Here is a 27,369-nt window from a genome sequence, read left to right on the forward strand (position 1 = left end):
TAAGGTATGTGAAGGACAAAAAGACTATGAATATTGTTTTATTGCACTGTAAACAAGCTAATATTGTAAGATCCAGTGCCTTAACTGGTTCATCCACTGGTTTAATGCCATGTATGTAATGTGTCTGTAGGTTAGAAGAACTATGATAAATTGAAGATGTCACTCTTTGATGAGACTTCTGCAGACCTTCCAGTGAAAGACAGTGACTGCAGACCAGCTGTAATAACAGCTATACAAGGTAATGTACTCGAAAACTCTCACTAAATTCAAGGAATTCACATATATATATATATATATATATATATATATATAAATATATATATATATATATATATATATATATTTTACATATACGATAGTAGTATGATGTTAGTGACGCTGTAATATCTACTTTCAGATTTAGCAAAAGCATCTTCCTTCCCGAGGTATGTGACTCAAAAGGCTCCCAAAATGAAAGGTATGATATATTGTAGATATCTCTATATTGGTGGGGTGGAGTGTACAAAATGTAAATCTGACATTTTTGGGGTTTTGTTTTTATAGCATTATGTTAATGCGCGGTCAATACAATACCATTTATATTGTTTCTGTGATGTTTAACTACTTTAAAAAAAAATTAAAACCCTTAAAAATTGATTTGAGATACAATCAGCTGTAGTATTTTCCATATACAGTGCTGTGTAAGGGCACATTTTATGCGGAATGAGCTGTAGTTTTTATTGGTACCATTTTGGGATACATAGGACTGATCACTTTTATTGTTTTTGGGAGGTAACAACAAAAATAAACATAATTCTTTTATGGCATTCACCATGTGACTAAATAACATAATCTATTACTAGCTTGGACATTTGTACACCTGACAATTGTAATAACGTTTTTTTTCCATATTTATATTTTATTACAATGATAAATGGGAACAAGGCATGTTTTTTCTATCCTTTTTTGTGTTTTTTTTGTTTGTTTGTTTTATTTACCCTTTTTGCTTTACTTGAACTCTTAATCGTGTGCACAATACACTGCAATAAGTTGTGATACGGTGTATTATGATTTTACTGAGGCAGAGGAGTACCGGCCTGGAGGCCCTTAGGCCTCAGACTTCCATGACAACCCAACAGCACCCTGAAAATGCATCCCAGTGTCATCTGTATAAAATAACCAGCACCTGCCACATATCCTGAACCCATGATCCCAAGGGCACATCTGTTTCACTGAAGGGTTAAACTTGCGTCTATGTGAACCATGCAGATACACTTGCTTGAAGTAATATAACTATTTTGGTCACAATGATGGTGAAGAAAACATAACTAAGCACAAAATTAGCTTATCGGTATTAATCTTTTTAAGCATGAGATTTTCTTTTTTTAATCTTAGCAGTCCGCTAGAGCAGTGTTTCTCATCTCCAGCCCTTAGGCACATCGCAACAGGTATTATTTAAGGATATCCCATACAAAGGACACCTGTAATAATTAGAGATGAGCGAACCTGGAGCATGCTTGAGTCCATCCGAACCCGAACTTTCGGCATTTGATTAGCGGTGGCTGCTGAACTTGGATAAAGCCCTAAGGCTATGTGGAAAAGATGGATATAGTCATTGGCTGTATCCATGTTTTCTAGACAACCTTATAGCTTTATCCAAGTTCAGCAGCCACCGCTAATCAAATGCCGAAAGTTCGGGTTCGGATGGACTCGAACCCGAACCGGGTTTGCTCATCGCTAGTAATGATACCTGATGTACTGACTATAAGGATTTCACCTGTGAAATACTAAGGATATCCTCATTGACCTCTTGAGGGTACTTGGGGACTGGAGTTAGGGGATAAAGACAGGTATATAACAGTGACACTCTATAACAGTGAGACAGCAGGTACAGTAAGTTGTATTGGGGCCTTCACCACACTATCTTTATACTATGCCTTGTTCTGTTTTATAGGGACCTATTACACGGAGCGATTATCGTATGAAAAATTGTTATATCGTTCAAATTTAAGTAATAATCTTTCAGTGTGTATTAGGGCAACTATCACATGACTAACGACAAGTCATCCGTATGTCATTGATTGCATCTTTTGAGCTGGTAAAGTAATATATGCTTTATCATGTAGAGAAAGATCTGAAGGCCAGACGGAGAGTTTCTCTAATATCCCGTGAAGAGCTAGAGGATAATTTTCTTCATCTTCATGAGGAGAATCTACTACTCAAGGATTATGCCAGAAAACAAGAAGACAAAATTAAGAGGTACACAACAAAATTACATACTTATTCCCAGTTTAGTAAAGAAATAGTGTTCAAGATGGACAAACCTGTCTTTCCTTAAATAGAATGGCCACTAAATTGCTGCGTTTGACTTCGGACCTTGGAAAACAAAAAGAAAAGAAAGTACCAGGTGCACGGAGAGATGGTCGAGATTTGGAGGCTGAGGAAATGATTGAGGACTTACAGGAGCGTGTGAGAGACTTAGAACGTAGAAATGAAGCCCTAAGGCACCGACTTACTACTTACAAGCAAAGACTACAATTTCAAAATGGCTGCCGACACTGTCCCTATAGCACAGTAACAGCTCGGACAGATTCTGGTGTTAGAAAAGCCATTATATTACAGGATAAATATAAAAAAGGTTGGTATTGACCTCAAAGGGAAAAGATGACCAAAAGATGACCCTTTGGCACAGTGCCTAAAATTTTCTAGGTTAACTGATGGTTTATAATTCCAGGTTTAGTTGTGCAAGGACCAAATATAAGACACCCGCATTCGAGTGGTGATTTCTGTATCGAGACTCTTAGTGATAAAACAAGAGCTGAGATAGACAGATTGTAAGTATACTATCATAATGTCCTTGAGATTATTTCATGCCATCGCTTTTCCCTGCCAGGCTGCTGTCCTTGTTCTTGTCCATACAGTAGCATCCTAAAAAATTTTAGGCTATGTTCACACTACGTAAAAGTACGGCCGTTGTTGCCATCGGCAACAACAGCTGTACTTAATGCAGTGTGGAACATTGCCTCTTGTTCTATGGGATCCCGGCCGGAACATATACACATTGAATACGCTCCGGCCGGTATCCCATGCCGGGCCGCAAAGAACTGACATGTCAGTTTTCTGCAGCCGCAATTCAGTGAATTGCGGGCGTATGAAACCCTGTCAGTTCACACAAAGAAGCAAGCGGCTCCGTTCTGATCCGGGCGCGCGGGGGATGATCTTGGCAGAGACCAGCCGTTCCGTGAACCGGCCGGGTCACGGAATAGCCGGTCCGATGCGACGTGGGAACATAGCCTTAAAGTGTAAATGTCATTTAAATGTAATTTTTCAGAAATCAATAATTGTCAATAGTACAAGCGATTTTAAGAAACTCTGTAATAGGTTTTATTAAGCAAATTAGTTTCTTTCTGTACTCAAAAAGCTGTTTTCCTACCTCCCCCCTCACTTCAGAAAAAGCAGGATTTCTGTGTCCATTATGCTCTATGGAGAGGGGGGGACAAGGGGGGGTGAGTGAGCACCAAGTGAGCCCTGCAAAACATTTCATCCTTTAATCTTATCTTACCAAGCTCCCAGATAAGCACTGACATTTCTGACCTGTGAACCCGGTGGTTTATGTGCCCAGACAGTCTGCAAACTGCACAAGCTGTCTCTATCCTCTTCCTGCTCACTCATGCCCCTTGACCCCTCCCCCCTCCATAGTTTTTAATGGACTCAGCAAATCTGTCTTCACTTTGCTCCTCTGTAATGAAGACTTTTTTGCCTGATAATAAACAGATAAGAAGGGGGAGGCTGGGAAACAGCTTTTTGATTACAGTTGCTTAAAATCGCTTGTACTACTGATTTCTGCAATAAAAAATTAAATGACAGTTACACTTTAAGGTTTAAGGAGGACCTCCCTGGCCCACCATACTACTATTAAATGAATGTATTGTTCCAGGTACCAGATCATTAGGGGGCAAACCAGTAATGTGGATGACCATTCCGCTGCCTTACTAAAGAATATGGTTTTCAGTAAACCAAAGGAACTAGGAACAGACATGATAGTTTCCCTGCACCACATGCAGCAAGCGGAGGATCAGAGGTGAGCGTGGCTAAAACCCTACCCTTCAAGATCATGTGTGTTGTTTGTAATAAAATACTTCTACCAAACCTGTACTGTCTTAGGACAACTATCCAGGAAAATGTGGCAAATATTCGCCTGCAAAAGGAACTCAGAGAAAAGAGCACAAGTCTCTGTGCTCTCAAAGAGCAATTCCAACAACTTAAAGAGGTAAAGTCTGAAACATAACCTTTTGAATTTTAGACCCAGAATTCAGTGTTGATTTATCCCATATTCCCTGATATCCTATTGTACGGTTAAAAGCTAGAACTATAATAGCAGTAAAAACGAGTCCAAGCACAACTTTATCAATTATGCCTCTTCTCCTCATACAGTTGGCTGTCAGCTTACTGGGATAGAGATCGGGAGACCCTTGGTCACAGTGCTCTGCCTTGATAGAATGTAGTTTGCAACATAGTAAACAGCAGAAGGTAAAGCGGCACTCACCAATGAAGCTTGTGGTCTTTATTGTAGCATAAACATACATCGATCAAACATACGTGAGAGATAATGCATGCGGGGGCGTCCCACTGGCGGAAACAGCAGTTTCACGCTCTACAGCACTTCCTTTGGCCTATTAAAACCAATAGCCCAGAGGAAGCGCTCTAAAGCTTGAAACGCCCCCCTCGTCCTTTGTATCTCCCATCGATCAGTGTATGTTTATGCTACAATAAAGACCACAAACTTTATTGGTGAGTGCCGCCTTATTTTCTGCTGGTTACTAGAATTTTGAATGTAAACAGCCACCAGTAGGGGGAGCTTGGTGTTTACCAATTATTTATTATTGTGTTCATTTGGAATCATATAAATGAGTCTTATATCAGGATTATCCCTTTTTGTATAGATTGTTTAGCCTGCTAAAAATGTAAAATATACAAAACTTACCTAACCCTGTCCCGCACAGCTCCTGTTCTGGCACCTTTCAGTCCCCCACTGCTCACAACTTGTAGCTACTTCTGAGAATACATATTGGAATAGGGCATCCCAGTCAGCCAATCACTGAGGTGGAACACTACTGTGGCCAGTGATCGGCTGAGTGGGCAGGTCCTCCTCTAACATGTCGTCTTGGAAGCAGGAAGAAGATACACACAGTAGAGGACCAGAAGGAGCTGCGTGGGAGTGGGGTAGGTAAGTAACAAATATTTTCTATTTTTAGCAGACCCCAAGAAATAATTACAGACCTTTCTTTTTCAATCCAGGAATACCCCTTTAAGATTTATTTAGTTTTACTCACAGGATCAGGCCCTCTACATGTTTATTGAGTGACCACGCAACACCTGAAACCTGTCTGGTTTTTCCCATAACTAATCACAACTCAGGCAATAGGATTTAAAACATTAACTGTGATTCTTTGTTATGGGAAAAAGACAAGCAGTGCAGGTGTAAGGCAGCCCAATAAATCGGAGCCATTATAGTAGAGAAACCATTATGCTTTTTTACAATATCACCAACACCATCTTAATGAAAACTATTTGTAGAGTGTTGCTATTATACTTATGTAACTTATAGCAGATGTGTTTTAATTATCCTATCTTTTTTATTGCTGCCAGTCTTATGAGACAGAGCTGCAAGAGGTATGTTGTATTCACTAGAAATTATCATTTATAAGTAAGCTAGCAAAAACATATGGATTTAAAGAGCAATTCCGTGTGTATTTCTGTGTGTAAATTCTGGCTTATAAAGATTATGTGCAAGCAAATTGTTTTGTTGTGCTAATCGAAAATAAAGTATATAGTAGTTGACTATTCTTTATATACTAATCTATATATCTTCATAGTTAATCCTTCAGTGTTCAACCCCTGACTGATCAATCAAACCAGTGGAGTGAGAGCATGGTGGCACTCTCTCTATGGGGCCAAGACGGTCCCTTAAACATGCCTTATGTGACCGTTTTGGTCATTCGGTACAGAGCTGATAGACAATGTGCTTAGTGCGCGCTTTCCTGGGTCTATCTAATAATCATTGGGACTAAATACCCAGACTCCGACCAGTTAAAACTTTTCATGTTTCTAGAACAGGCATAACAAATTCTGGCCCACAGGGGGCCGTTGCTTTTGGCCCACAGAGGAAATCAATCGATTTTCTAGAGCTGGCCAACCGATAGGACAGCTCAGCTAACTACTGCCCGGACTGCCCATATTACAATTTTTTTTAGGACGCACCTTGTACAGTGTGTATGTGGGAATATCACCACGCTGCCTGTGCCAGGATGTGGTGCCAGAAGCCCATAAGTGAGCTGTGATAGAAGGCGATGAGCGTCCTGGCACAGAAAGTGTAACTAGATCATCACACATGCTGCCTGCGCCGTGTGCGTCCTGCAGGCAGAGGGGCTGCAGTATAGTATATAGTATATGCTATATGGGTCACTCTTGACGAGGGCTGACTACTATACAGTATAGGGCACTATGAAGGGGAGCTGATACTATATGGGGCACTATTGATGGGTGCTGACTACTATAAGGGGCACTTTTGATGGGGGCTGACTATGTGGAGCAATATTAAGGGGAGCTGAGTACTATATGGCTCACTATTGATGGGGACTGACTATTGTAAGGGGGATTACCTACTGTATGGGGGAAATAATAGAGTAACTACTGTGAGTTGGCACCTATTTGTATGGACCAGTATTAAGGGTTACTATTAATGAGGCTACCACATGGGCTACAGGAGGGGGCATTTTTAAAATTTTGGGAACTATGGATGGAGCACCCAAGGTGAACTATAACTATGTCATGTGGGCAAGTTCTGTGAAAAGCCCTAGGCCCATGGTTCAGTTAATCCGCCACTGGCATCTACATTGTACATACCACCTATGACACTATACGCTTCCTGCCATAGAGGATCCAGTATACCAGGCTGCAACCCAGCCATACCCATAGGACACCGGTATGTGCATGGGGGGTACATGTGGTACTTCCCTGACCGTATGAAGAACACTGTTTGCACTCTTCAATAAATATCAAACTTGGCCAACGACTTTGTCTAATTTTTTTTATTTTGGCCCTCTGTGTATTTGAGTTTGACACCCCTGATCTAGAACATGGAATATGACAATGCCCATTTAGGCAATAAAAGTGTTTACTCATATTTAAATATAATTTCCTTTTTTCCTTCTGGTAGAAGCAAAAGTCATTGACTCTCAGTCACAAAGCTGTGGTGACTCAATTAGAGAATCTCAGCTCACAACTAAAAGAAGAGAGAGCGAAGGTGCTGGCATTGGAGATCGATCAGCAGAACATGGCCAACCTGCAGAAGTCTCTTACTGAGGTAGATAAAAATCACTAAATAAGGAGCCTAAGGATTGAGATACATTTTTTTTCCCTATTTAATGATATTGCAGATGGTTTAAAGGTGTTCTCCAGTTTAAATAGAAATTACAGCCAGCTGGGGGAAAGAGGGGGGTGAAAAAATGAACTACACTATACTCACCTTTCCCAGTGCAGAACCTGCTCTCCGGTCCACCCCAGTCACTGTGGTTACTTTACCTGATGAAGCTCTCTCCCTGCTCTGCTGATGACAGCCGGCAGCAGTACTTTACATTGTGTGCAAAACTATTTTGTATGGCCACTGTTTACTGAACTGCGGCCGTAGACAATAGACATGCTCATTACTTTCCACGGCCGCAGTTCAACAACAGCCATAGTATATACTATGTGTATGCACTATAGCCATTGTTGCATTAAAATCAATGCAAATGTACTGATTTCATTACCAAAAGATGTTCTTTTCAGTGAAAAGAATGGCCGTTGTTAATGAAATTAATATGTTGTGTGAACATAGCCTAAAGATGATATAAATTGTATACTAAAGCATACCGCCCAACATTTTGGACGGCCAAAGAGGGACAACTACGGAGGGGATTACAAATGTGTTTCAGTAACTGTCCGCATTTGCAGGGATTCACTGTTAAATAGGTAACACGGACGCACAATGACTTTTTTTTTTTTACGACACAGCTCACGTTCCCAAAACCAATCCGTAACACCTACAGATGTGTGTATGGGGCCATAGAAATCAATGAGTCTGCATGTGTGAAAGGTGCCATAATGTCTCTTGATTCATCTGAATAAAACAATTTTTAGGATCCAACTTGTAACACATGATGGAATAATATGCAAGTTTGCATCTATTATATAGTAAGGAACCAGACACTTTCTAGAGCAACATAGAAAGTAAATTAATGCCAATCTCATTTCTAGGTCAAAAAGAGAGACATGTAAGGGGTAAAGAGGACAGAGGGACTTGGGTCAAAAGTAGGGACTTTCCCTCCAAAAGAGGGACACTTGGGACCTATGCTAAAATAGCTAATATTTCCTGTGTTGTTGCTTTTGTGTGCTAGTGCAAAGCTTATGCCTACATCACTTCCAATAACAGCATCATAATATACCATTGGTAATGAAGATGGCGCCATCTAGTGTTTTCACGTCTTCGTACAAGTGGGATGTTACATTAAATGTCCTTCAGTCTTCATTCACTGATATTTTTAAGGGATCTAGTTAACTCCACACTCTGCAACCCTACAGCTGTGTACTGAAATAAAAAGTCATTGCTGTTATGTGTTAGTTTCAGGAGCGAGTGTCTGATCTTGAGAAAGAGAAAGAACTTCTTAAAGAAAACTATGAGAATCTTCTAAAAAGGTACGATCAGACGTACGAGTTGAGTGACTGATGTTCCTAAATGGATCTGACTGGTAAGGAACATTGCATTTCTTTGTCAGTTCTCTGAACACAGAACATCTAAACTCCTGGAAAGTGACAGAGGCCGAGCTGAGGGCACAGATCACAAAGCTGGAGGGACAGCTTCAATGTCATGTCATGGAGCTAACACAGAGCAAGGAACTCCTTCATCAAGAGAAAGGTGGCTGAGTAGATATAAATCACTATATCTAATCTAATCTAATGGCAAAACTAATAGATATTCTTGCAATGATATTCAGCAAATTGGAATATATATATATATATATATATATATATATATATATATATATATATATATATATATTGTGTTATAGAAATAGTCATGGCAGACTGTCACTTTAGAAAGCTTTAGACATGTCAAAAGTTTTGATCAGTCAGTGTCTGACTTTTCATATTCTCACTGATTACTAGATGGGGCCAGCTGACTGATTCACTACCTGTCTCTCTGCTCTACCCCTCTCATTGCAGGAGTCAGTCTTCGTAGACTTACTATAGAATCTGACTTCTGCAACAGGACAGGGAGTGAGGCACTCAGTGATCAATGGGGATCTGAACCCCAAGACCCCAACCAAAACTTTTGACATGTCAATGTAACGTCTGAGAAGTGGAAGAAATACTTTAAAGTTTCACTGTCGTTTAAATAAATTTTTGCAGAAATCAATAGTACAGGCGATTTTAAGAAACGTTGTAATTGGGTTTATTAGCCGAAAAATGCATTTTTATCATGAAAAAGCAGTTTGAAACCCCCCTGTCTTCATGGTTCTCTTATGGAGAGGGGAGGGGTTGAGGGAGATGAGGCACCAAAACAGGACATCAAATAGTTAATTTACAGCTACATCACTGGATATCTCCTCTGAAGTCAGCACTGACCTCTCGGACCTCTGAATACAGGTTTTCACACAGGTCCCGCTGTGTAATCCTTTGTTCTCTGCTCTCTGCTGGCGACTAATCTCTTTCCTCCTTCCTCCCTCTCCCCTCTCCATATAACAGACAGGGCCCGACTGATGTAAAAGAGTCGAGATTTCCTGATAATGAGCAGTGGATGAGAGAGAGGAGGGAGGGGTCCTTTTGAATGCAGATAATGGCATATTTGCCTAATAAACCCGATTACAAAGTTTCTTAAAATTGCCTGGACTATTGATTTCTGCCAAAAAAAGAAAGAAATCCAATCAGGGCTGCTTTATAATGTCAAAATTTACATTCAGAGTGCAATGTGATCAATAGGGACACACATTCAAATTGCTCCTTTACCAATGCCCCCCCCTCTTTTACCATTGACTAACTATGTATATGCAAGTACTGCACAGATCAGCTATAACTTACTGTGTGCATACTGTATAACATAGTATTATTGCTACATGCTAAAATGGTGTCTTCTCTGCTTATTGTAATAATCTTGTCCTCTAACTTTCTCAGAGCAGAATGACCATCTAAAACAAGTGATATCTCAGCTGCAGTCTCAGCTGCTGGAGAAGATGCAAGAAATACATAATCTCCAAGACAAAGTATCAGATATTTTGATTTTAACAACTGCTAAGAATGTTCCCCAGAAAGAGGAGACTAGAAGACAAAAAGCCCAGGTGAAAAATACTGGCCCAGAGAAGTGATAGGGGTCAAATGAGACTTGTGAAGACTTAGAGGTCATTCCTACATCACTGGGAATTCTGGGAAAAGAGGATATGCAAAATAGCTCTCTCAGACCACCTAGGGAAGGTGGCTTTCCCTTCAGTCTTATGCCAACCAGGAGACATAGGGCCATTATCGTGCGAAAAATCGTTAAATCTTTCTAATTTAGAGTGTCTCTGTCGTTATAACTTTCAAAATCTAAACTAACAGTAGATGTGATAAAACCAAGTTTGCAATTTACATTCATTATTTTTTTCTGTTGTTATCATGCTGTAACAGAAAGCTGAACTTACCAGAAATCCAGGTCCAGTCTCCTGAAGGCAGATTTTCTGACTTGTGCTGCCACAAGTCCAGCCAGTACAGAGAGTCACGGCTTAATGTGTCCATCAATCACATGACTTCCTTCTCTGTCAGCGCTCAGATGGCGTGGGACATACAGGACTTCCTGTTTGTAGACTGCAAAAAAAAAAAAAGAGTCAGAACACAGGAAGTGCCGTGTTCTCCATGATAAGTAAAAAAAAAAAAAGAATGTTAATTCGCAAACTTGCTTTATTTCCTATCCACTGTTAATTTAGGTTTTAAAAGTTATAACGACAGTGACACTTTAGGCAATAATCTTTCCGTGTGTAGGCGGGCAATGATCAAACGACTAATGAGAAGTCCTTTGTATATCCTTGATCACATCTTTTGAACTTCCCCTAAACTAATTGTTCGCTAATCGTTAATCACTCAAACGATAACCGTAGATAAAATGGCTGCAATAACAATCGTCACTAACAATTCCATGTATTTTCGTGAACGATTTTAGGTCATTTGCAAAAGTGCTAGCTTGCGATCGTTTATCGTTAATCTGAAAAAAAAAAAAATAGGCTTTGTCTAATAGGACCCTTAGAACATTTACTAGGGATATATGCCTAGCCAGTAATCTCTCCAAAGGGAAAAAATGCCTATCCGCAGACAGCTGTTTCAGGGTAATTGCCTCTTACTAGTACACAACAGGGTGCTGGTTGGATAATCAGAGACCCTGCTCTGTACTTATCAGGGGCAATAAGCTGAAACAGCTGTGTGCAGATGGGTATTCTTTCCTTTTGGAGAGATTTTTGGCTTTGCATGTATCCCTTGTCAATGTTCCTAGACTCCAAGTTGCAGTCAAATAATGATTTGAAAGGAAAGACACTTCCTCTAAGGACCCTATGACACGGGACGATTATCGTGCGAAAAATCGTTATATTGTTCAAATATAAACGATAATCGTTCTGTGTAATTGCAGGCAACGATTGAAAAAGCGTTCGTATGTCGTTGATTTAGATCTGAACCTAAAATTATTGTTCGCTAATCGCTCGCTGTAATTCCACATTTGTTCGCTCAAGTTTCACATTTGTTCACTAATCGTTCAGTGTAATTGCACATTGTTCATTGTTTTGCTGGGATCAGAAGGAATAAACAATCATAGTAACGATTGCAATAACGATCATAGTAACAATCGCAACCAACATCTATTGTTCTGTGTAATATGGTGAACGATTTCAGGTTAACGATAAACAATCTTGTTTGCGATCATTTATCGTTAGTCGTTAATTGTTAAAAATCGCTCCGTGTAATAAGACCCTAAGTGGTCTGAAAGCTATTTTGCATATCCTTTCTTCCCGTGAAGTTACCAGTCTCATCTAATATCAGAAGGGGAAGGAAAACCTTTTGTTATCCAAATATACTATTAGCAGTGACTTATGACCCCCATAATCTCAGACAGTAGCTATAGTTTAGTTGCAGTGTGAATGTACCCAAACATAATACCATAAGCTACATAATATCCGAGCTTAGAACATCGATATACAAAGTGTTCACCATCTCATGTGTTGTTGTTATCACCACTATGTTACTACTACTATTATAATGTACTGATTGGCTGACTTGTTCCATTTGATGTAGTTAACCAAGGTTGGAGACATTCAAAATGTGACGGACAAAAATGATGTGCAAAATGATCTTTTTAATGACCGAAGGCAAAAAAAGGAAGAAAACAATAACCCCAGACAAGCTGATATTGAATCACATACAGACACTGTAATGTTTCAAATGAAGGAGGGAGAGAGCAGAGTCATGGAGAAGAAAATAGAAAGAAGGATACTGGATATGGAAGCAGCTCATGCTGAGACAATTCTAGAGTTAGAGAAGACCCGTGAGATGCTGTCCTTGCAGCATAATATTAACAATGATTACCAGGTAACATGAAAAATAAAAGAATAGTAGAATGTTATACACAGCTCAGCCTCCCCTCCCAGAGAAATGACTTCTACACAGGTCACACAGCATGCCCAGAAAATTTTACCATTCTAGTGAATAGGGCCTGGGACAGTCTATTGTGTCTATGTCTGTGGGACTTGCTGTAAAATATATCTCCAAATGTTGGCCAAACAGTACAGGCAAGATGGCTACCCCCACAATTATGAAACAGATTAGATTTACTATAAATAGGCTGACAAAGTGTACCAGCAACACATGTACGGCCAATCTGTACCTTACTGTATTCTGTTGTTATAGTTGTTTTATCCCCTATTAGCTATATTGTTTTCTATGCAATGTCAGGAGGAGCTGAAGACTGTAAAGCTCAGAACAGAATGTGAAAGTCGAGAGAATGAAGAAAAGGTGCATCACTATGAGACCAGACTTCTTAAGCAGAACTCCAAAATCAAGATATTGGAAGGTAAATCGTTTTACTCTCAATGGACTGTATAATGCAGAAGATAATAGTGTCAATATATATATACTGTATTTTCTGTTTTCTTATAGCTCAGCTCAAAGACATTGCATATGGCACCTTTCCATTTAGACTGAATACTGAAGATTCTGCCTCTTCTGAGATTGGGGTCTCTCCACCTCCATCTCTGCATCGCGGGGAAACACTGTTTGAGGTTCATATTGGAGATATATGCTTCACCCCATATGGCATAGGAGTTATTAAAGACCCTCAACCAATCACATTCTGTATCTATTCCTTATACGACTTTGAGACCCATTCAACCCCTGTCGTCTCTGGAATTAGGCCTCAATACAACTTCACTTCTCGCTATGCAGTAACTCCAGATCCTGAATTTCTGCGCTATTTAAGAGTTGGGACACTAACAGTTGAGCTTTATCAAGTTAAAGGGGTTGACCACTATGAAGTAGCAAGAGGACGTCTGAAACTAGAATCAGCACTGCAAACCACAGACAGAGTATACAACTCTATCATTCTAACTGGTAAATGTACTAACAATGGTTGCTGATACTTTTACATAATGCTTTTTTCCCATTGATTGCAATTTAAGTATGTTCATTCCTTAGGCTGGGTTCAAACTATGTTTTTGCAATCCTTTAACCCTTTGAGGACCAGGCCCAAAATGACCCAGTGGACCGCGCAAATTTTGATCTTAGTGTTTCCGTTTTTCCCTCCTCCCCTTCTAAGAGCTCTAGCACTTTCAGTTTTTTATCTACAGGCCATGTAAGGGCTTATTTGTTACAGGAATAGTTGTACTTTGTAATGGCGTCATTCATTTTACCATAACATGTATGATGGAATTCCAAATATATTATTTATGAAGATATAAATTGGTGAAATCGCAAAAAAGAATGCAATACGGTAACGTTTGGGGGGTTCCTGTGTCTACGTTATGCACTATATGGTAACAGCGACATGACACTATTATTCTATAGGTCAGCCCGAACACAACCATATGCAGGTTACACAGATTCTCTAATGTTATATATATATGTATTTTTTAATGAAATCCTTTTTTTTGGCAATTAATTATAAATAAAATGGGACTATTGTGACGCTTATAACGGTTTTATTTTTTCACCTATGGGGCTGTATGGGGTGTCATTTTTTCCGCCATGATCTCTAGTTTTTATTAATACCATATTTGTGAAGATCGGACGTTTTGATCACTTTTTATTAATTTTTTTATATATATAATGTAACATAAAATCGGTAATCCGCGCACTTTTTCCCCTCTTTTCGTGTACGCCGTTTACCGTTCGCAATGACACTTGTTATATTTTAATAGATCGGACAATTACGCACGCTACGGTATATTATATGTTTATCTATTTATTTATTTTTATATGTTTTATTTATATAATAGGATAGGGGGGTGATTTCAACTTTTATTGGGGGAGGGGTTTTGGGGTAGTGTGTTGGTGTTTTTAACTTTTTTTTTTTTACACTTTTGAAGCCCCTTTGGGGGACTTTTACATACATTACTTGGATTTCTACACTGATGAATGCTATGCCATAGGCATAGCATTGATCAGTGTTATCGGCGCTCTGCTCATTGAGCCTGCCTGTGCAGGCTTAGAGTAGCAGAGAGCCGATCGGACCGCATGGAGGCAGGTAAGAGACCTCCAGCAGTCCGTTTTACCGATCGGGACCCCCGCAGTCACACTGCGGGGGTCCCGATCGGTAAGTGACAGGGGACTCCCCCTGTCACTTACACTTAAACGCCGCGGTCTTGCCGCGATCGCGGCGTTTAAGGGGTTAATGACACGCGGCAGCGCGATCGCTGCAGCGTGTCATTGCCGGTGAGGTCCCGGCTGCTCACTGCAGCCGGCCCCCACCTCCTATGAAGCGCGCTCCGCTCCGGAGCGCGCTTCATAGCGGGAATAACACCCAGGGCGTACAGTTACGCCCTAGGTCGTCTGGGGACAGACTTCCATGGCGTAACTATACGCCCTGGGTCGTCTAAGGGTTAAAATTTTTTTTCATACGTTTATGCCAAAAACGGATGGAGAAATGGATGCATTTGTGCGCATCTGCATTGAACAGTTTTACCATTGACTTCCAATATTAAAAATTAAGGATCAAAACACGTCTGTTTTTTTTAACGTACACAAAAATGTAGTTCACCACATTTTTGTGTATGTTAAGAAAATGGATGCGTCTTGATCCGTTTTATTTATAATGGAAGTCAATGGAAAAAAAGATGCACACAAATACATAAAAAGTTGTGTGAACCCAGCCTTGCATGGATTTTATATGTAGGCTCATCCACACACCAGTATTACAGGAACACAACACTTTTAGGCTAGGTTCACACTATGTAAAAACAACAGCCGTATTTCAACAACGGCCATTGTTATCAAATACGGCCATTGTTTTTACATAGTGTGAACCTAGCCTTCAAGTCGTACAAAACCATGACATGGCATAAGTAGAAATCTATAGATTCCATCCACAGCCTTATGTAGGAGACGTGTTTTTCTCATGGACTGACATTTTCTGGAGCTATTGTGGGAAAATAACTTTAAATTACAGTGTGGAGTGTCCAAAGAACTATAGTACATAATATATTCAATAACTGGTATGTGGGTTTGATATATTGATGAATCAATGATAACAATGACTCCCTTGCTATCATTAGATGAATCTGGGGAGACTATCGGGGAACTGAGCTACTGGCTGCGTCTTCATGGACCCCTGTCCCATGTCCAGTGTCTTCAAAGGCAAAGGAGCAAAGCTCATGGCTACTTATCCACCCGCAGGCATGGGAATACAGAAAAGGTAAGAGTATATAAAACAAAATTTCCAAGTAAATTTATGAAAATTATAGTCAGCCATCAATCACACACTGATAGAATTACTTTTTAACTCTTCTTTTCTAGTTCTGGAAATCACCATTAAATGGCGGACTCCAGAATGAACTGATCATCAAGATATGGGGTTGTAGAAGTCTGAAAGGGAGCCATCTGGGCCATCAACCAAGTCCATACATTGTCTATCGTTTTTACCATTACCCAGACCATACTACCTCTATTATACCCAGTAGCAACAACCCTCAGTTTGAGTATGAAGCTGTCTATCCCCTACAGATCACCACTGACCTGGAGCGCTATCTCCAGCAAGAGCGTCTGTATATTTATGTGTTTGATGATGAAGAAACTCAGCCAGGAGTCTACCTGGGAAGAGCTGAGGTGCCGCTCCTAAGACTGACACAGGGTAACAGCATTCAAGGTGAGGGGTACACATTTCACTAGCTCCCTATAGGTTGTTGTTAACAACAGTACAAACATGACTTCCTTATTAGCCTTTTGGGTCTTATTCCTTTCTTTTTATTCCTCAAATTACTTTTAAAAGGGGATTTTGGACTTGTGAGTGCTTATGGCAAGTGCGTTGGCTCTGTACAGATAAGCTTGGAATGGAAAAATCCTTATCATGCCCCTGGTCAAAGTCTTTGGGAATCCTTAACCAGCAGTGACTTAACATCTGAGAAGGTACAAGACAGTTCAATGCCTTGACATGATTGGTATAAAGCTGCATAAAATATGGAATATTGCTCACTCACTGTTTTATATAATGTTAGCTGTCAATGTTCCATGACCATAGAAGCAATCGAAGGGGCCCAGGTAAGACCCGGTCGGCCAATAGGTTCCCCTGTGTGGTGCAACGCAGGTGCATATAGGTAATGTAGGTAGGATATATAGCATCAATAAGTGTTACAGGACCTCGCACATTAAAGACTAGGGTTTATTGCAACGCGTTTCGGCCCGCTCTGTTACATACAGGGGCTTTTCTCAAGCATGCTTTACACACCACACCTTTGGAGTGTATAATTTAGCACAACTCCATGACCATAGAAGGGCTGGGATATGCAAAGTAGCTCTCACACCTCTTCAGGTCAGTGTTACACTCAATCTTGGAGTCTTTTTGGAGATCTTAGAACATTGACTTGAAATCAAAGCCAAGCCAAACAATCTCTCCAAAAGGAAATGTTTCCTATTTGCATACAACTGTTTCGGGGTTGTTGCCCCTCTTCAGTTCAGAGCAGGGTTTATGTTGTCAAGGGGATACTAGTTCTCATTAAGTGCAAGAGACTTAGTATACTTTTACAAGTCATGGTACTCCCAATCTTAAATTTTTATAATAAAATCTGATATTAATTGAAATATCAATTTGAAGCACCATCCAGTGATCAACCCCTGACAAAAGAAGCTGTGTTTTATTTTCTGTTCAAAGTATTAAATGGGAACTGACAGCGGGTTAAAAGGATGCTGAAAATAAAGGTAATTTTCCTGGGGGGGGGGGGGGGGGGGGGAAACGTGCAGTTGTTTTTTCATATTTTTCATGAGAGATCCATGAGATTTTAGACAAACACTACAAAACTTTCTACAAAAATGCATAAAGCAAAAATGAAAAAATGCTTTTATGTGGCATTTTTAAACTGCAAAAGAAGGCCTTAGTGTACATTGCATTATGTAGGTATAAGCAGTCATCATGTGGCCAGCATGATGGTAACCTGATGGTTACTATAGCCATTCACTTTGAAATTTGCTGTTTTGATCAAAAGGTAAAAAAAATGTTTACTACTTTGTTTATAAGTAAGTAGAAACGTATTATACTCTCATAGTGGAGTGTCTGTGAAGCTATACCGTATATGCAAGCAGTACAAAGTCACTTAAAGGTTTTCTATTTTTTAAGCACCAGGCTAGGAAGACGCTACCTAGAGATGCTTCAAGGATTCAATTAAACACATTATCCAAGTCACGAAAGGCTGAGGAGGAACTACAGAGAGATGTAAGTGCTAACAAAAGGGGAAGGAGAGACACAGCAGACTACCCACAGGTGAAGCAGAAAGACACCAGACATGATGCTGATCTCCAGAGTCACGACATGGACATGAATGTGGAGGTGGGTGGTTGAATGCAAAGTATGGCTTGACTTTATATAGTTAAAGGGGTTATCCAGCATTAGAAAAACAATGATTTTTACCAAAAGCAGCACCACACCTGTCCTTAGCTTATGTGTGGTATTACAACTCAGGTTCATTCACTTCAATGGAAGCAAGCTGCAACACACCACGCTCTGGAGGAAAACAGCAGTAGTTTTTTAGTCCCAGAGAACCCCAGGATCAAGTGTAAATAATAATTGATAACATGAGTGTGATATATACCAGCTTCACTATTATTTCTTAAATGGATTTTCCTGCTTTTATTCATAAAGCTTTTTATTCTATAGTGAATAGTCCTGTAATTTTCTATTTCATGCTCAGAGTATATTACACAATTGCATTACATAATGAATAAGAATAAGGCCCAATTTGCACGTCTGTAATGTCCGCAGTTATGGACAGGATTACTGATGTGTTTGATTAGCCATCTGCAGAATCATGAATCACTGAGCAAATGTTCAAAATGACCCTTTAACCTTATACTTTTTCCTCTGGCTTCTGTGTATAGTCATATTACGGCTGAGTGAAAAGGTCTCAGATTTAGTGCCACAAGAGTATAAAGTTCTAGGAAAAACACTTCCTAGGTTTGGGAGAGCCTCTCCTGATTTCCAGGATACGCCTATGTTCCCACAGCATATCCTTTCGTAAAAGGACGGCCATTGGTGCAATCGGCAACAACGGCCGTACTTTGTACGAATAGACACGCTGCCTTATCTTCTATGGGATCCCAGCCGGAGCGTATACACATAGTATACGCTCCGGCCGGGATCCCTCACGTCACCGGAAAGAACTGACATGTTAGTTTTCTAAGGCCGCTATTCATTGAATAGCAGCCGCAGAAAGCCCTGTCAGTGCACACTATGGAGTGAGCGGTTGTGTCTGCACACTTCATAGTGTGCTGTGAGGAGTTCTGATGCTGGCGCGCTCAGATGCGCCCGCATCAGAACTTTGCAGCGTGAAAGATCATCCGGCCAGTACTGCAGTACCGGCCGGGATGATCTTCTCAGAGAGCCGACGTTTCGTGACCAGGCCGGGTCACGAAACGGTTGGTCTCTCATGCTGTGGGAACATAGCCTAAGATCTTATCATGGCTTTGGCACTTTGCTATAAAATGACCATGCATGTAGGTTGTCATTAGGGAAACTGTACAGAATAAATGACAGCTTACTGAAATCTCTTCATGTGTTTTAAATATATTTTACACCTTCACATTTGCAGGATTTCCAGGAGGAACAAGAAGAAGGACACAATGAAGGTCTTATGTGTGAAGATGAATCAGAGCAGGACTCCAGATATGCCAGTTCTTTCAAGTCTGTCAGACAAGTCCTACCAAAAGGAAAAGGTAACAAAAGCCTCTTGATTACTAATACCTAATAATACACGGATTAAGGGAGAAGTACCATAACATAAAAAAATGAGACAGGCAGGGGGTGCGGGATCATATTAAACAAAGTATACTATAACTATACTATAACTATCCAAAAAAGATGATGTGAGTTTTGAAGCCTATACTACTTATTTTCTGTGCTGCTGGATATTTTTTTTTTTTTTTTCTATAACTATCCACTCCGGGGTCCAGCTGACAACTATCGGCCTCCTGCAGCTCTTCTAGCTGCAACCTCACATACCCAGCTGAGTGACTGCCTGCTCAGCCAATCAGTGACTGGGGCGTGACATTGCAGCTGGAACAGCCAGGTACATAACATATCCAAATTCCAGCTGGGTAAAAATGATAACCGGTGGCCGTCAGGAGTGGTGCTACGGAGCCACAAGGACTGGTATACGTATACACTGTTAAGTTTCCGCACCCCCCTGCCTGCCTTGCTTTTTAATTTTCACTGGATTTCCCTTTTAAGTTAAATTTAACAAGCAACTTGTCTCTCTAGGTGATACATCAAAGAACCTTCTTGCTTTCCAGATTACAGATAGTGACGATGATGATATTGTCATAGCTCCAGAACCTTTTTATCCATATAAATCGGTAGGTGAATAAATTCATTCATATTTTGCAGTGGAAAGGCCTGAAATCTGAAAACCAATGAGTTGAGTCGCTGTATTAACCAGTTTCCACCTCCAATTTTTGGCAACAAATAGACCGGATATTCTCAGCTCTACTGAATATCTATGATTTAGCATTAAGTTAAATTATTATAGTTAAAGTATAGATGGACAGTACAGTGTTTTATCCCATGTCTGTATTATTTAAGCCTTCCTCTAGGATTCGTGTCGAGGTTGCTTCTCTAATGTTAGACCCATGCTCACACGTGGTGGCTGATACATCAGTGGAGAGAGTGTTTGTGGAATTTCATTTTCCTGGTGTACCCCCTGAGGAAACAGAGACCCCTTTATCACTACGCAAGCCTCTCCGTGGTGAAGAGATCTTCTACCATTTCAGTAAAGGTTAGGACAGCATAGTGACTGCTCGACTTGACAAAATCAACATTAGATTTGGACACTTGTAGATAATCATGGCTGATATTGTTTAAACGGACGGATTTCTGTTCCCACAGTGATCCATCTTGATGGGGAAAACCATGTAGATCGTAGACGATATCTCTATATGCTACTGGATGGATCAGACACTCCAGGAAAAAGAGTCAGGTATGTGTTTTTATTTTTGCAGGTAAAACACTGTATTAAGCTATGGTCAGAAGTCATATGGTTTGTGTTAATAGCCATGAAAAAGATGTTTTTGTAGCTCTGGATAACCCCTTTAAATGCAACAAGTTTGTTGGACACATTGTAAAAATGTACCTCTCCAAAAAGACACTATAAGGGGTTAGTCTCACATCCCATATATTACAGATTGTAGAGTTGGGGAAGCACTGTATTGTTTGAATCTCCAATTTACCGTAAAAAAGCAGCGGCACACCTGTGTCATTATAGTGCCACAAAGATTCAAGCACTTTCCCCACTCCCGACATCATATTGATGCATGTTGCCAGGCAGGGAAAGAGTCCAAAGAGTGGAATACGGGACATGGGAATAAGCCCTAAAACTTAAAGGGGTTATCCAGCGCTACAAAAACATGGCCACTTTCCCCCTACTGTTGTCTCCAGTTTGGGTGGGGTTTTGAAACTCAGTTCCATTGAAGTAAATGGAGCTTAATTGCAAACTGCACCTGAACTGGAGACAACAGTAGGGGGAAAAGTGGCCATGTTTTTGTAGCGCTGGATAACCCCTTTAAAACGTTATGCCAAAGGTATATAATAAGCCATAAATATATAGGTGTGGGTGCCACTTATGGGATATCCACCATTAAAGGGGTTATAAAGCACTACAAAAAATGGCCACTTTCTTCCAGAGACAGCACCTCTCTTGTCTCCAGTTTTGGTGTAGGTTTTGCAACTTAGTTCAATTGAAGTGAATGGAGCTTAATTGCAAACCGCACCTGGAGACCTGGAGACAAGAATGTTTATGTAGCGCTGGATAACCCCTTTAAGCAAAAGTGAGTCTCCACCCAAACAGTGCAACTCTACTTTTTAATCAGAAAGGTTTATTTAGTACATACAAAAATATAGCGTTTCGTATGACCTATCTAATCATTCAAAACGACTACCAATGGCATTCACTATTTCCCCCTTATCACAGGCAACTACTCGAATAGTTCTAAGAATCAGGTGACAGCCAAAATAGATTACTTCTTTTCAGAGCATCCAAAGTAGCACAAATTACCCATTTGTGAAACCCAGCTTTAGACATCTTATTTACTATGATTTATATAACTTCATCCAAAACTTTTAATCACCGCAGGGAACTTTAGTCAATATGATTTGTAAATAATGGCAAAGAAAACCGCCCAAACTGCAAATGATGTAGGAGATTTACCAGGTCATTATTGCTGCTCATTAAAATAATTGAACACTTTATTTAAAAAAAAAAAAAAAAAAGTTAAACTTAAAAGTTTTTTTTTTTTCCATGGGTACAACAAAGGTTAAAGTTTACAGTGGTGAGCGATCCACTGAATGAAGAGCATGACGAGTGTCGTGATTTAGGATATGCCTATCTAGACCTGCGAAACCTTTTGAGAAGAGCTATAGACCCAGCCGAAGAAACTTTACAGGGTAAGCAAATATTTACTGCTTCAAAATCTCTTGTCTTTACACTGCCATAAATTTTAAGAGACTCTGTCAGTAGGTTTATGCTATCCTATGTAAGGGTAGCATAATCTAGTGACAGAGAAGCTGAACAGTATAATGTATCACTTACATTGTTCTGTGCAGCTGATTCGGAGATATCCTCCTGAATAACACAAATAAGTAGTCCTCTCCATTATGTGCATGAGCCTGATAGTCCTGGATATTCATGAGAAGCAGAAAACTCCGCCCACTAGCTGCTGATGTATAGGCAGTCAGCTGTCAGTCAGCAGCTGGAGGCCTGGGGGGGGGGCATGAATCTTATTATGCTGCATATTAGGGGAATGGATGAACAGAATTATGGAAGTAATACACCATTTGTTTAGCATTTCTGTCGCTAGTTTTTGCTGCCCTCATTTAAGGCAGAAAATACCTAGTAACAGATTTTTTAAGTGTATCTGTCATAACATCCGCTGCCAGATCAGAGGTGAATTCCACTCTTTGCGCTAATAGTTTGGCTATCCATGGCTACAAACACGCCAAGCCTGTGATGTGCGTGAATGGGGGTGGCATGCATTATGGGTTTGGTGCGTTCGTAGCCATGGATAGCCAAACTTCCTAAACAAAGAGTGGAATTCACTGTTAATCCTAAATTAACAGTTTAAATTATAACAAAATTATAAATTCTGGCTTGTTGTAGAAACTACTTGAAGATGACAAAGCTGCATTTCTTAGGGTTTTTTTTCTTCAGTTCTAGACGTATCTGATCCAAGGCAAATAATTGGAGCCCTACGTGTGGTGATAGAAGCCAGAGAAGCGGCACGGGTTGTTTATAGGGAAAGAAGAATGAAGTCTAGAGGCCATTCATCACCTTCCATAACCACAAGTCAAGTGCTCTGACAGAATAATGGAGTTAAATGTCCCTTTGTGTTTTTAATCCTTATACAGTGTCATCTCATTGAGACAACCAGCAAGAGGTCTTCTAAGAGGATGATCTTCTAAAAGAAGATGGCTAGTATGCATATATAGAGTCCAATTAAAAATCTGTCACAGGAATTCTGGGTTAGATAAGGGGATGCTCTTTGGTTTTTTGGAAAGGTTTCTCTGTATACAACACAATATGAATTTCTAACGACAAGCAAACATAGGTACCACACAATAGCCTATATTTTAAGCTGCACCCTCCAGAGCACTTTGCAGGGGATCTTCACACTAGTAGGGATGGTCATGGACAGCAGACAACCCCTTTAAGCCAAAGTGCTTTTTGACGAGGATGATTGTCATTATATAAATGTTGTAACTTAAAAATATCCTTAAATAAATAGTAAATATTAAAAAAAAATATTATTTCAACATGAAAATGGGAGATATTGGTATTAAAAAAAGTAGTACTCGCTACCCCCTGCCTTTTCAACAGTGCGATCAGTCTTCATCTCCAGCAGTAACCCTATAACTTTTTTCAGCACTCCAATGCCGAAAGCTCAACCTACTGTTGTATTAACATAAAGGCAACAATATCTTATGAAGGTATGCGCCCTAGTTCATATGGATACCACAAAAATTTGGTATAAGGTGAAATATTCAGTCATACTCACTTGTCCCTCTGCAGTGCCACCAATTCTCTCAGCATCTGATTTCCAAGTTCCTATTTCTTCACAGCTCCACAGAAACTACCTGTTCAGCCAGTCATTTGTTTTAGAAATGAGTGAATCTACAGTAGGAACAAAGCGAAGAGCTATCTGCATTCCGCTCATCGGGCTCTGGGTTATGAAGTCTAGTCCGCTCCATGCTGCTCCTCCCCAGGTGCCAGGAAAAGATGGATCCAGTCCTGGGAAACTTCTCTGACATCAACAGGCAACATGAGCTGATAAGCTAGGAAGACCTAGTTACCTTTTGCTTTTTTATGTAGAAAACATTCAGCAGGTTGTCCGACTGGACCAACATTGAAAGAGACTGAACATGGTTCTGGAGCTGAAGGAGGGCTAGTCTAATAGCTGACTAATAAAGACATCCTGACCTCCACCGTAGACCAACTGCCCTGGACCTACCAAAACCACAAATGGGCCCCCTATCCTAAAGGCAAAGAACACTGGTCAGAACCACCTCGAGTACAGCAGACAGAGACTTCCCTATTCATACCACATCAGGCCAGAGCCACCAACCCAGGTAGGCCTTGGTATTCTCTCACAGACTCATGAGTAAGTCAAGTATACAGAGCCATCTAGTCCACTGACAGAGGATATCCTGCTGTAGAGGTCTGATGTCTGCCCTCGCCTATGGCACAGCATCTAGAGCTGAAGTCATCACGGCCAGAATTCTCATCGCTGCTTGAATAGGAGCCTTTGGAAAGGCTGATACACACCTCATTAGTGTTGAGCGAACCCATCAAAATGTTCAGGTTCAGCAATGTTATCTGAACCAGAATGCTCAGCAAAGTTGGATTAAGCCCTAGGGAGTCCTGGAAAACATGGATACAATAGGCTGTATCCATGTTTTCCTGGAAGGGTTTGCTTAACACTACACCTCATGCCTTCCATCAGCTTTCCCTTATACCCTCCATTGAAGAGGGACTCTTTTTCTAATAAGGGATGAGGTTTTCTAGGATTGGATCAGCATTAAGGGCCTTGCTGAAGGAGTCTGACTTGGAATCTGGTTGGAATCCTTTCTCTTGGAGCATCACAAAAACATCTCTGAGCCAGATATTCTTCACTGTAGGCAGACTGTTCCTTTCAATATATGCTTCCTCTTTCCGCCTCCAAAAATACTGCTTCCCTTACGTCCCACAGCGGCACAATAATGGGGTATTCTTGCCCCTGTGAGCTAGGCAGGACAAAGGAACTTTTAATAGTACAAATATAGTTTTATTAATTCAAATCATGGCACCTCCTCCCTCCAACATAAGAGGAGGCGGATCCCCACATCCAGTCTTTTTTTGTCCTTGTAGAAAGGCAGGACGTTTCCCTCCTCCCTCCTTAATTATTTTATTCTATGTTTATTTGTTACCCTTGTGTGTGTTTAGGATGTCTGTTACCCTGCCGCTCTGCTCGGTAGCCTCTCTGTTCATCCTTTCTGCTGTCCGGTATGGTTTCTTCTGACCGGGCTGTGGAACGCATATTGCGTTCCAAAGACTGGAAGTGACGTCAATGATGTCACATCCACCCCTCCTGCGCTCCGAAACCGGAAGTAGGATGGCGTCCATTCTCCGGGACAGAGTATGCAGGATGAGCATAATCCAGGTATTTTTTTCCTCTCTTCTACAGCTAGCTGGCGTTTTTTGGCCTGTAATACAGGTTATATGTAGCGGACGTTTCCGGCTGGGGGCGAAGTTTAATTGGCGCCACTTGTAGTATTAAAACTCCAGTGGAGCATCATTATCTTGCTGTCTCTTGCTAGAGCCAGCTAGGGAGTGGAGAGCGCGTGTTTGTTTCTATACACTTAACCTGCTCCTCTATCTCAGTAAGTAGCGCAGTCTCTGCTTGCTCAGTCTGTTCTCCACCTGTGTACTATACCATGTGTATTTTTTTGCAGCCATGTCCAGGGATTCTGCCAGCCGCAAATCCTCCAATAAAAGGGATCATCTCGTATGTAGGCAGTGTGAAGTACCTCTGCCGGATGATAGTGAATTTACAATTTGTACATCATGCCGCCCTAAGATTCAGGTAGGACAAGAGATTTACTTTCTACTGAATTGTAAAGATTACTGCTGGATACCAGGTACAGAATATTTTTTATCTTAGGGTAAAGATGAACCTACCATTCAGGATGTTGTAATATGGGTCAGTGATCTTGTGCACAATTCTATCAATGGTTTAAAGGAATCTTTATCTCAGCCCAGGTACTAATAATCCTATAGAAATTATTTTTCCCTTTTTGGATCTGAGATAATTGAGGTTATTTCTCCTTAGGAAAAGAAGAAGAGAGAATTCCCCTCCCTCGGTATCCGTAGAGGGTTACAAAGTCTTAGACGAAGTCTACTCTGATTTTGATGAGGAAGAGAAAAAAGAAAAAGAGAAATTTCTTTTTAATCCTGAGGAAATTTCCAAGTTGATCAGACTTGTGCAGACTGTTACTCAGCCTGACCAGGAAGAGCCATCATCTTCTAAGAACTCTAGAGCCTTTGGTATAGATGACTTTATCTATGACCTTATTACCTCTGAATGGAAGAAACCTGACAAGGCTCCTTCTATTAGCAAAAGATTTTGGGCCTTGTTTCCCATCGATGAGGATCAATTCGAACCTTGGATTGATCCTCCTAAGGTGAATATGGCCATAGCAAAATTATCAAAGAAAATAATTGTGCCCTCAGATGATGGTTAAAGCCTCAGAGATCCTATGGATCGTATGGTCGAAGCTTTCCTGAAGAGAGCTTATTCTGCAGCTGTTGGTCAGACATCCATAGCTATATCTAACCATGAAGTTACCAAAGCTATGAAAATTTGGTTGGATAAGATCCAGGAGGATATAGACGCAGGAGTAGATAGAGATACCATCCTATCCTCCTTTCGAAAAATCAATTTAGCTATGGACTATATGTCTGATTCTGCAGCCCATCAGGCCAGACTTGCTGCCCGATCTATGGCTTTATCGTCCGCTGCTAGGAGGGCCTTATGGCTACGTCCATGGCCAGGAGACAATCCATCAAAATTTAACATGTGTAATATGGAGTTTTCCACTGGGAGACTCTTTGGGTCAGAACTAGATACCCTGATGCTGGAACTCTCTGACAAGAAGGGCAAGTCTCTCCCTCCTGTCAGAAAGCCCTTTCGGTATAGAAGGGAAAGGTCGCCTCAAGGTGGCAGACAAAGTCGCTTTCGAGGCAGAGGGTATGGAGGCTACAGAAGGGGAGGTTCTTTTAAAAGAGGAAGATCCTCCCCAAAAGGTAAAGACGCCATCCTTCCGGTAGGGGGTCGCCTATCCCATTTTTTGCCCGAATGGGAGAAATTAATAAAGGATGTATGGGTATTAAACATCATCAGACGAGGTTATGTTCTTTCCTTAGATCCTCTGCCGCCGAGAAGGTTTCTCGTTTCCTCTCGTCTTTGTCCAGGGAAACAGAAGTTACTGGAACGGTCCATTCAGGAACTCATTCAACTATCGGCTGTAGAACCTGTTCCACCCGACGAGTAAGGTCAGGGAGTTTATTCACCATTTTTTCTAGTACCCAAAACCTCGGGGAAAAACAGGTTAAT

At 40.7% G+C, this 27,369-nt stretch overlaps 1 protein-coding gene across 1 annotated transcript; it reads left to right on the forward strand.

The window, feature by feature from the left end:
* Positions 1 to 401: 401 nt before the first annotated feature.
* On the forward strand, positions 402 to 23,446 carry RPGRIP1 (RPGR interacting protein 1). Its single transcript, XM_069964190.1, has 24 exons — positions 402 to 457; positions 2,106 to 2,238; positions 2,322 to 2,617; positions 2,714 to 2,813; positions 3,917 to 4,060; positions 4,144 to 4,249; positions 5,629 to 5,652; positions 7,199 to 7,345; positions 8,642 to 8,715; positions 8,796 to 8,935; positions 10,192 to 10,355; positions 12,331 to 12,624; positions 12,988 to 13,105; positions 13,192 to 13,641; positions 15,801 to 15,940; positions 16,042 to 16,390; positions 16,514 to 16,650; positions 17,855 to 18,064; positions 19,323 to 19,446; positions 19,991 to 20,085; positions 20,312 to 20,504; positions 20,615 to 20,705; positions 22,038 to 22,168; positions 22,932 to 23,446. The coding sequence occupies exons 1-24, from the start codon at positions 451 to 453 to the stop codon at positions 23,078 to 23,080; spliced, it is 3,816 nt and encodes a 1,271-aa protein (XP_069820291.1). The 5' UTR covers positions 402 to 450; the 3' UTR covers positions 23,081 to 23,446.
* Positions 23,447 to 27,369: the final 3,923 nt, after the last annotated feature.

Source organism: Dendropsophus ebraccatus, chromosome 3, assembly GCF_027789765.1.
Source record: "Dendropsophus ebraccatus isolate aDenEbr1 chromosome 3, aDenEbr1.pat, whole genome shotgun sequence".
NCBI classification, from domain to species: domain Eukaryota; kingdom Metazoa; phylum Chordata; class Amphibia; order Anura; family Hylidae; genus Dendropsophus; species Dendropsophus ebraccatus.

Coding starts and splice junctions, on each gene's coding strand:
- RPGRIP1 (XM_069964190.1), top strand. Junction 8,716..8,795: donor TATGAGAATCTTCTAAAAAG/GTACGATCAGAC, acceptor TTTCTTTGTCAG/TTCTCTGAACACAGAACATC. Junction 19,447..19,990: donor AGTCCTACCAAAAGGAAAAG/GTAACAAAAGCC, acceptor TTGTCTCTCTAG/GTGATACATCAAAGAACCTT.